This window comes from Symphalangus syndactylus, chromosome 5, assembly GCF_028878055.3.
Source record: "Symphalangus syndactylus isolate Jambi chromosome 5, NHGRI_mSymSyn1-v2.1_pri, whole genome shotgun sequence".
NCBI classification, from domain to species: domain Eukaryota; kingdom Metazoa; phylum Chordata; class Mammalia; order Primates; family Hylobatidae; genus Symphalangus; species Symphalangus syndactylus.
The window spans coordinates 30,919,429-30,929,082 of NC_072427.2; the positions used below are offsets into that span (position 1 = coordinate 30,919,429).

The 9,654-nt window shown below is 55.3% G+C and overlaps 1 protein-coding gene across 1 annotated transcript; it reads left to right on the plus strand.

Moving 5' to 3' along the window:
* The first annotated feature begins 7,198 nt into the window (after positions 1-7,198).
* RPP25 (ribonuclease P and MRP subunit p25) lies at positions 7,199-9,031 on the plus strand. Its single transcript, XM_055277752.2, has one exon. It carries the CDS (start codon positions 7,756-7,758, stop codon positions 8,353-8,355), a length of 600 nt encoding a protein of 199 aa, XP_055133727.1. The 5' UTR covers positions 7,199-7,755; the 3' UTR covers positions 8,356-9,031.
* The last annotated feature ends 623 nt before the right edge of the window (positions 9,032-9,654 follow it).

Genomic DNA, 9,654 nt, shown 5'->3' on the forward strand with positions numbered 1-9,654 from the left:
GAAATCAAGGCACAGAGACGTTCCATAGCTTGACCAAGGGCACAGCTAGTAAGTGGCAGAGCTGGGATTCCAACACAGGCAGTGGCGCTCTAGAGTCCAAACTCGTAACCACCCCATTAGCTGCTTCTGGGTGTCAGATGGGAAAGCATTTTCTGAGTTGTAAACAAAAACCTCAGTTGGGCGAAGTAGCTCACACCTGTAATCCCAGCATTTTGGGAGGCCGAGGCAGCTGGATCACGAGATCAAGAGATGGAGACCATCCTGGCCAACATGGTGAAACTCCGTCTCTACTAAAAATACAAATATTAGCTGGGCGTGGTGGCACGTGCCTGTAGTCCCAGCTACTGGGGAGGCTGAGGCAGGAGAATCACTTGAACCCAGGAGGTGGAGGTTGCAGTGAGCCGAGATCACGCCACTGCACTCCAGCCTGGTGACAGAGCAAGACTCCGTCTCAAAACAAACAAACAAACAAACAAACAAACTTCAGTGCACCCTGAAGGGCATATGATATATTTCTAGGGAAGCAGACCCAACCAAGCTCCCTATCTCTGCCCCAGGTCAGTACTGGAGAAGGACCAGCCCTGATGCCTTCCACACCAGGCAAATGCAAAGCAGAACTTGCCCTGGAGTCCTGTGCCCTTCGTTATGGACAGCCAGGGAGGTCTTGATGATAGCTGGTGGCTTTCTGCCCTGCCTTCCCTTCCTCCTGCAATGGTCTAGTGCCATGGTTAAGAGCAGACACTGGAGCCAGACCATCTGTCTCTGGATATGGCTCTACTTTACGTATGAAGTGGGTAGCAGCTACCTCATAGTCCTTGTTGCATGTGATGAGTTTGTACATGTAAAGTGCTTAGTATAGTGTCTGGCACATAGTACATGCTAACTAAATGTCAGCTGTAATTGATAATGATTCCTCACTTTATCAGCTCTATATCTCCCTCCCATCCCAAGGTTCTCAAGCATCCTGATTATTCCGTTTTGACCAATTCCCATTTTGGAGGGACCTTATCTTCAGAGGACAAAACTGATCCTAAGGAGGGAAGCAATAATGGAGGATTTGGGGCATCACAGCAGGCTCTGGGGAAGTCTTTCAGGAATAGGAGCTCTCCTGGGAACACTAATGTTGCCCAGGTGAGTGGCTTCTTGCTGCACTTGCCTCTAGAGTCTGGAAGGAAGATAAGGGAACTAGTGGCAGCATCCCATCTTGCGGAGAATGAAAAGGAGGTCCCATGGATGCTTTTGCCCCTCCTCTCCTTTCCCCTTCCACAGACACCTCTCCTCATTCATTCTAGGCCCCACACACCCCTCTTCCTCTCAGGACTCGGATGACTTGGCCTATCTGCTAGGAGAGCAATTGAATTTCATGCAAGATTAATGGTTCTTGTCCTCAAATGGCATAGCTCACTGGGTCTGCAATGCAAACCCCAGTTCCCCATCTGTGGGGCCAGAGCCAGCACAAGAGGAAGAGTGGCCTGAAGGCGAGAGTCTTGGCCAATGGTAAGGCTCCTGGGTCCTGTCCTGACTGGCTGAAGGAGAAAAGCAATACCTAGAGCTGAGCCATGGTGAGGAGGTTGGACTGGAGCTGAGATAGAGAGCTGAGAAGGAGAGCTGGAATCAGAGCACTATCCCAGGGCCTGGGACTCGGTCTGACAGAAGAGATGCCTGGCCTGGGCAGAGGCTCTTGTATGGCAGAGCCCTCTCCCTGTCTCCCAGACCACATCCACTTCCAGGCATCATCACCCAGCACTAACATTTACAGAGAGCTCTGATACCCATAATCGCACTCAATCCTCAGGAGAGCATGTGGGGTGGTAACTGCTATTATGTCTGTGAAAACAATCTCAGAAAAGTTGTCAATCATGCATTCACTTAAACATCTATTAAGTGCTTGCTGTATGCCAGGAAATAAACCTAGCTCTCCTGATTCAAGGCCACTGTTCTTTCCATGTATTTGCTTCAATATGTTGATTCCTTCTTCCGTCTCCTCCTAAATTTGCCTCCCAAACACTCCCCTTCTGTTGTGATTTTTTTTTTTTTTTTGACACGGAGTCTCGTTCTGTAGCCCAGGCTAGAGTGCAGTGGCGAAATCTCGGCTCACTGCAACCTCTGCTTCCTGGGTTCACACCATTCTCCCGCCTCAGCCTCCCGAGTAGCTGGGACTACAGGCACCCGCCACCATGCCCGGCTAATTTTTTATATTTTTAGTAGAGACGGGGTTTCACCGTGTTAGCCAGGATGGTCTTGATCTCATGACCTTGTGATCCGCCCGCCTCCGCCTCCCAAAGTTCTGGGATTACAGGCGCGAGCCACCGTGCCCAGCTCTGTTGTGATTTTTGAAATGCCTACAGTTCTTGGATACCCTTCCCTTCAGGAAATGGAGTCTAAAACCCCTCCCTTTGAATGTAGGCTGGGCTACCTTCAACTAATATGATAAACTGGAAATGGTGTGCAACTTCAGAGGAGGCTGGCCCATAACAGGCACTGCAGCTTCCTGCTTATTTTCTCTGTCCCTCTCTTTATTTGTCTCTCTCTGATCACTTGTTCTAGGGGAAGCCAGCTGCCAGGTCATGATCAGACCAGTGGAGAAACAGAGGCCTCTGACCAACAGACATGTGAAGTAAGTTTGGGAGTAGATCCTCCATGTCCAGCTGACATCTTGACTGCAGCCTCATGACAGACCCCGAGCTAGATGAGACCTCTTTAAGCTGTTCTTGGATTTCTGACCCTCAGAAATTGTGCGATCTCACAATAATAAATGATTGTTGTTGGGGTTTTGTTTGTTTGTTTGTTTGTTTTGAGACAGTGTCTCGCTCTGTTGCCCAGGCTGGAATGCAGTGGTGCAATTACAGCTTACTGCAGTCTCAACTTCCTGGTCTCTAGCGATCCTCCAGCCTCGGCCTCCCAAAGTGTTGGGATTACAGGTGTGAGCCACTGCACCTGGCCAAATGTTTGCTGTTTTAAGCTGCTGAGCTGTGGGGTAATTTTTATGCAGCAATAGATCACCAACACATCTTTTCCACTGTGGAAACACCCTCATCTCCCAAAGCTAACCCCTTTGGGCAGTTTGAGTCATTTAAAAGTTTATTTTTCTCTTATATTCAGCTGAGATAGTAAAGGGAGTCAGAATTCTGGGTTCAAACATCTGTGGTTACTGCTTTCTAGCTGTGGTACGTAGGGCAAGTTATTTAACCTCTCTGGGTCTCAGTTTCACATCTGTCAAACAATGATGATACCTTCCTGGAAAGGAAGAGTATGGAGATTAAACACATCTGACCCAATGCTGGGCACTCGGTGGGTGCCTGCTAAATCTGAGTTCCCTCTGGCCCTGCTAACTTTCTAATTCCTGACTCTACTTGCATGCTCCCAAGCCCCTGCCCAAAGAGGCTGGGATTAGGGTCAGGGTTTTTTTTTTTTTTTTTTTTGAGACGGAGTCTTGCTCTGTCGCCCAGGCTGGAGTGAACTGGCACAATCTCGGCTCACTGCAAGCTCCGCCTCCTGGGTTCACGCCATTCTCCTGCCTCAGCCTCTCCGAGTAGCTGGGACTACAGGCGCCCGCCACCACGCCCGGCTAATTTTTTTGTATTTTTAGTAGAGACGGGGTTTCACCGTGGTCTCGATCTCCTGACCTCGTGATCCGCCCGCCTTGGCCTCCCAAAGTGCTGGGATTACAAGCGTGAGCCACCGCGCCCGGCCTGGGTCAGGGGTTTTAAGAGCTCCTCATCCTCTTCCTGCAACAGGAGACAGAGGAGAGGGGCTGTACCAGGGATACCCCTCCAGTGTGAACATGAGAGATTTGTCCACAGGAAGTAGGGTGTGCTGCTGGAAAGGTCCCAGGGAACCTTAACAGATATGTATTGGCTAGGCTTGGGCTCTAGCCCAGCTACGCCACCACCTCCTCCCAGGGTGAAAGGAGTCTAGCTTGCCACTCACCAGTTCACTGTGAGTGAAAACTGCTATTATTTCTGAGGCTTTCCCAATTTCTTTTCCTTTTCACCAGTTTTCTTTCCCCTAATCCCTTTAAAATTTTTTTAAATTCACAAATAATATATGAAAAATAATAACAGCCAACATTTCCTGAGAACTTAGCAGCCAAGGTTCCAAGATGGCTGTGTCTCATAATCACTCTGTGAGGTAGAGTACTATAATTAGCCCCATTTTACAGATGACAAAGCCAAGGCAAATGGGTTAAGTAAATTGTCCAAGGTCACACACAGGCAGAAAGAAGCTAATAGAAGCTGAAGCTTCAGGGTCAGTAGCTCATTTATACAAGCTGCTCCAAGACTCTGTATTCATATTTAATTGTCTTTTTCTTAAAGAAGGTAATGAAAACTTGATGCGGTAACAAGAGGTCAGTGTGCTGTTTTCTTGCAGATATTTTAAAAATACATTTACATCTATAAACACACACGGAAATAAATGCTCCCCTACTGTGTGTATGGCTGGCACCCAGCTCCTTTAACACAACGTCTTCACTGATTCCACTTTTCTAACCATGGTGTGGTGTGCACCACTGATGCTCTACTTTATTTACCAGCCTTTCTGAAGTTGAGCCCCGTGCTCCCCTCCTCTGACTCTGGCCCCTCCCTGGGGTTCCCACCCTCTTCGCAGCTTTTTCTCCCTTCGCCCTGTCCCCTACGCTGTATCCCCCCTCATACAGCCCCTTTTCCTGTGTCTTCACTACTTCATGCCCCAATTCCTTCCTGCCTCCCGCGTTTCTCCTCTCTCCTCGCCACCCCGCCCCGTCCTTCACTGCCCACCCTGTTTTCCTCGCTCGCTGCTCGCTCACTCCCACTCCAGCTTCCTCCGGGCCTGTTACATTACCCTAATTCACAGCACCCCATCCTTCCGCCCTCACTCCCCGCATCTCCCGCCCCCACGGCCCCTCCGCGGCCAGGAGGGAGCGCCCAGCCGGCGGGCTGCGACGCGCGCTGACAGTGTAATGAATGGCTTCAGCTGTAATTAGCGACCCCGCGGCTAATCACGATGTACATTTACATTTTAAGTGCTGCAGAGGGAGCGGGGGAAGGGGAGGGGACCGGCAGGAGGGGATGCGGGCCTTTTCGGCGTTCTCCCTTCACCGATTGTGGAGAGCAGTGAATGCGAGTCTTCTACAGCCCACAGCAGTTTAGGAGGTTGGGGACGGCGGGGTCCTCGAGGGCCAACCTGGCCGGACGCAGAACCGCCCCGTCCTCGCCCTACACAAATCTGAAGCTCCCAGGACCCTTCCTCCAAATGACAGAACTCCGCCCAATCCCTTCCAAGTGATCGTGCAGCCCAAACTTGCATACTCCCGGGGACGGAGAGCTCGCTCCTTCCACAACCAGCCCGTTCCAACGTAACTTCCAGCCTTTCGGGGGCTTTTTCTCAGGGCCTGACCTTACACAGCCCTCGGTCGTCCACGCCCCGCTACGCGCTGCGGACAGTCTTTGTATCGTCCCAAGGCTGCTGTGCCTGTAGCCCCCACCGCTGTGTGGGGCCCACGGAGACTGGAGCGAGACCAAAATCCCGGTTCGGAGCATACCCCGAGGGTTTCTGACCCCACCAGGAGATGGGGAGGGGGTCAGCCATTCACACATTGGAGTGCCAAGGTCTAGGCGCCGCAGCCCCTCCCAAGAAGTGGTAAGAGGGTAAACCCCGGTTCTGAACAGCAGGGACCGAGAACCGCTCCCAAGAAGTGGTAAGGGGGTAAACCCTGGTTTTGAACATCAGGGACCGAGAGCTGCTGCAGATGCCCAGGAGGCAAGAACAGCGGGAGGAGGGATAAGAGCGTCTGGCAGCCCCATTTCCAACTGAGGCCCTGCAATCCTAGGCACCGTCATGCCCCCAGCACTTTCCGGGTTGCCCGCCCACCCCAGCGCTCTGTGTCCCTCCCCGCCACGCCCCGTCACAGTCCCCTGGCTAGGACCAGATCTGCCGCCGTCCCTCAGTCCTGACTGCGTAGGGCGGGTGGAAGGAGGACGCGCGAAGCCCGAGAGCAGTTTTAGGGAGGGTCGGGCCCCTTCTCAGACCCCCTCCCTTCCATCAGTAGTCCTGACAGCCCCAATCTCATCTTTCTGTAATGCTTCTCTCACCCGGCAGGAGACCCCGGGCCTCTCCTTCGGTCCCGGTTCCGTGGTGTTTCCGACGGAGAGGCATCCAGTAGCTCCATAATGCCCCCAGGGCATTATATAACTCCCCACCTTCCTCCCTTCTTTCTCTCTTTTACTGTTTTTAAAGTCTTTCTTTTTAATTTTTGTGGGTACATAATAGGTGTCTATATTTAGAGGGTACATGAGATGTTTTGATACAGGCATGCAATGCATAATAATCACATCATGGAGAATGGGGTATCCCTTCTCTTTTGTATTTTAATTAATTTATTTATTTATTGAGACAGAGTTTTGCTCTGTCGCCCCGGCTGGAGTGCAGTGGCGTGATCTCGGCTCACTGCAGCCTTCAGCTCCCGGGTTCAAGGGCTTCTCCTGCCTCAGCCTCCCAAGCAGCCAGGATTACAGGAGCGCGCCACAATGCCCAGCTGATTTTTGTATGTTTAATGGAGACGGGGTTTCACCATGTTGGCCAGGCTGGTCTCGAACTCCTGACCTCAAGTAATCCGCCCGCCTCTGCCTCCCAAAGTGCTGGGATTAAAAGCGTGAGACACCGCGCCCGGCCCCTCCCTTCTCTTTTTTAAAACCTGCATTCACCCAGCCTCCTTTCGAAAAGGACCCCACTGGATCTTAAGGGGCCAATGTTGCCTGAGCGAATTCCGCCTGGGAGGAAGGGGGCGGCCACGTTGGCAAGGCATCGTGCCTGGCTCACCCTAAAGCGCGCAGCTCTAAGGGTGGGCTCTTGGGCATGGGTGGAGCGAGCCTACCGCCTTTTCAGAAGAGGTCTCGCCCGCTTCCCCACGCGCCTCGGGGAACAGCCTGGCCCAAAGCCTCACTCCTCACGTCCCAGGGGTGGACGGGGGTCCGGGAGCCTCGAGCTCTGGGCAGGCGTGGCGAGGCTGAAGTCTGGGTCTCCCGCGCCCGGCGAGGACCACGCCGCGACGTAGTCGCCCGAGGGGAGGCGCGGAGTGGAGCCGCAGCCAGCTCCTCCCGCACTCTGCTGACCGCGCACTAGCTGTCCTTGAGGCAAGAATACTTCGGAGCAGAAAAAAGGTGGGGGTGTTCCCCGGGACGGGGGAGGAGGGGCGAGGCCCCAGCAAGCCTCTTGGAAATCTCTCCCTGGGAGGGGACGAGGGGCGGCCTTCAGTTGTAACTGGGAAGGGCTCGGATACCGGATTTGAAGCGGTGTTTGCACCGCAAGCGCAGCTTTTATTTAGACTGCCGGTTTGTGAGGGTTGGCTCGCAAAGCGCTGATGGCGATTATAGTGGAACTTCACCTTCACCTGCCTATGCGCCCCGCAGCGCGTCCGCTCCCGCTCCCGCGCCCGCTCCCACGCCCGCGTAGCTGAGGATCCGGACTCGCCAGGAAAGGCTGGTGAGGCTGGGGCCCGGGCGGGGCCGGCCGGGCCGGGTCAGGGGAGGGGCCTGGCGGCAGGGGCGGGGCCTCAGCTAAAGGCGCGGAGCACCGGGCGCCGAGAGCGCTGAGTAGAGCGGCGCCGGCTCGAGAGAAGCGGGGCCGAGATCGCGCCGTCACAGCCCGCCCGCCGGCGTCCGCGCTGCTCCCACGCCCTTACCCCTGCCGGCCCTTGAAGGGTGCGACCGGCGGCCATGCAGCCCCGGGGCTGAGGCCGCCCCATGGCAAAGCCGGCGGTCCCGGCGACGACGGCGTATGGAGAACTTCCGTAAGGTGCGCTCCGAAGAGGCGCCAGCGGGGGGCGGGGCCGAGGGGGGCTGCCCGGGCTCCGGCCCCTTCGCAGACCTGGCGCCGGGCGCGGTGCACATGCGGGTCAAGGAAGGCAGCAAGATCCGGAACCTGATGGCCTTCGCCACCGCCAGCATGGCGCAGCCAGCCACGCGCGCCATCGTCTTCAGCGGCTGCGGCCGGGCCACCACCAAAACCGTCACGTGCGCCGAGATCCTCAAGCGCCGCCTGGCGGGCCTGCACCAGGTCACGCGGCTGCGCTACCGGAGCGTGCGCGAGGTGTGGCAGAGCCTCCCGCCTGGGCCCACGCAGGGTCAGACGCCTGGCGAGCCGGCCGCTAGTCTCAGCGTACTTAAGAACGTGCCCGGCCTAGCCATCCTACTTTCCAAGGACGCGCTGGATCCGCGACAGCCCGGCTACCAGCCCCCGAACCCCCATCCTGGTCCCTCGTCCCCGCCAGCCGCGCCAACGTCCAAGAGGAGCCTAGGGGAACCCGCAGCTGGAGAAGGCTCCGCGAAGCGATCGCAGCCCGAGCCAGGGGCTGCGGACGAGGATCAGACGGCCTGAAACTCCGGACTGTAGGCCACCAAGTCCGGCAGCATCTTCCGCCAGCGCCTCCACCTTCAGATGCACCTCCAGCCTTTCACTCCTCGGTCCTCCAGAGCCCACAACCTGGACACAGCTCCTCAAGACAGGTAGCATGGACCTTAAGGCGACAAGAGAGGGGCCTCAGGAGTGGCAAGAGAGGATCCCCGACCACCCTAGGGAAACTTCGTGTGATGATTGCTGCTTATGTCCGTGTTGCTTGAAGACACGGAACTTCACCTTTTCTGGGACCTTCTTTTGGGGAGAATGGTGGACAGTGGGATTCTGGAAACTTGTTTGGGACCCCAAAGGTTAAAGCCACCCAGCATTCCCGAAGGGCACCTGAAGTATGGAAGCTGAGAAGAGTTATTGGAATCACCCCCACCGTTGACAGAGGAAGGCAGGGGGTGAGAATTGACTGCTTGAGGGTAGGAGAGTCTGAGATGTGGGGGCCCTATGCCGCTCCCCGCCCTGGGACAGTTTTCCTTTCTAGTTTTCCTTCCCCTGCTTCAGAGGAGCATCTCTGAGGGTTCTAGCTCTTTTAACACCCCTTTTCCCCCTGCTGGCCCAGAGGGAGACCCAGGACTGAACTCTCCAGGCCTCCTCCCCTGAGCCCTGCAGCTGGAGTCTTGCTTCCAATAAAACAAGCACAAAAATGTCTCTGTTTCCCACTTTTTTTCTAACCACCCGCCTGTGCAGAGACAGCTCTCGCCTGGCCCCTTGTGTCTCCCCTCCCCTCCAGCCTTGCGTCCTGAGCCTTTGGAGTCTTCAGGGTCAGGCACAGAGACAGAACAGCTTCAAAATGGTGCAAGGCACTGCCCAGTCCCTGGCTTCTTCCTCTCTCCTCCCCCACTCCGCCCTCTCGGGCTGGCCCTGGCCTCAGGGGCTGTTGCAAATGGGGGCCCATGTCCCCCTGTACATCGCCACTAAGGGAAAGGGAGCGGCACATTGTTTTTCTGGGAGGGGAAGGAAGGAGTGGAAGGAGAGCATCGATGAACTCTCCTGGAGGTCATTGCAAAGGGTGGCAGACCCTGCTGAGGTCCCTGAACCTGCAGCCTCCAGACAATAAACTGAACCTTACCCAGAAGGCTGGCACAAAGCCCCCAGCTCTGTGGGTAGGATCTCCCCTTCACTGCCCTCTCTCTGAGAAAGGACAGCACACCCTTGGGAAAGGGGGAGGAGAGAGACTAAGCACAAATCCACTGCTGGAAATTACAATTCAGCAGAGAAGCTGGGACTTGGGCTGTGAATCACTGCAGGCCTCCTGATAAGCTGCTGCCT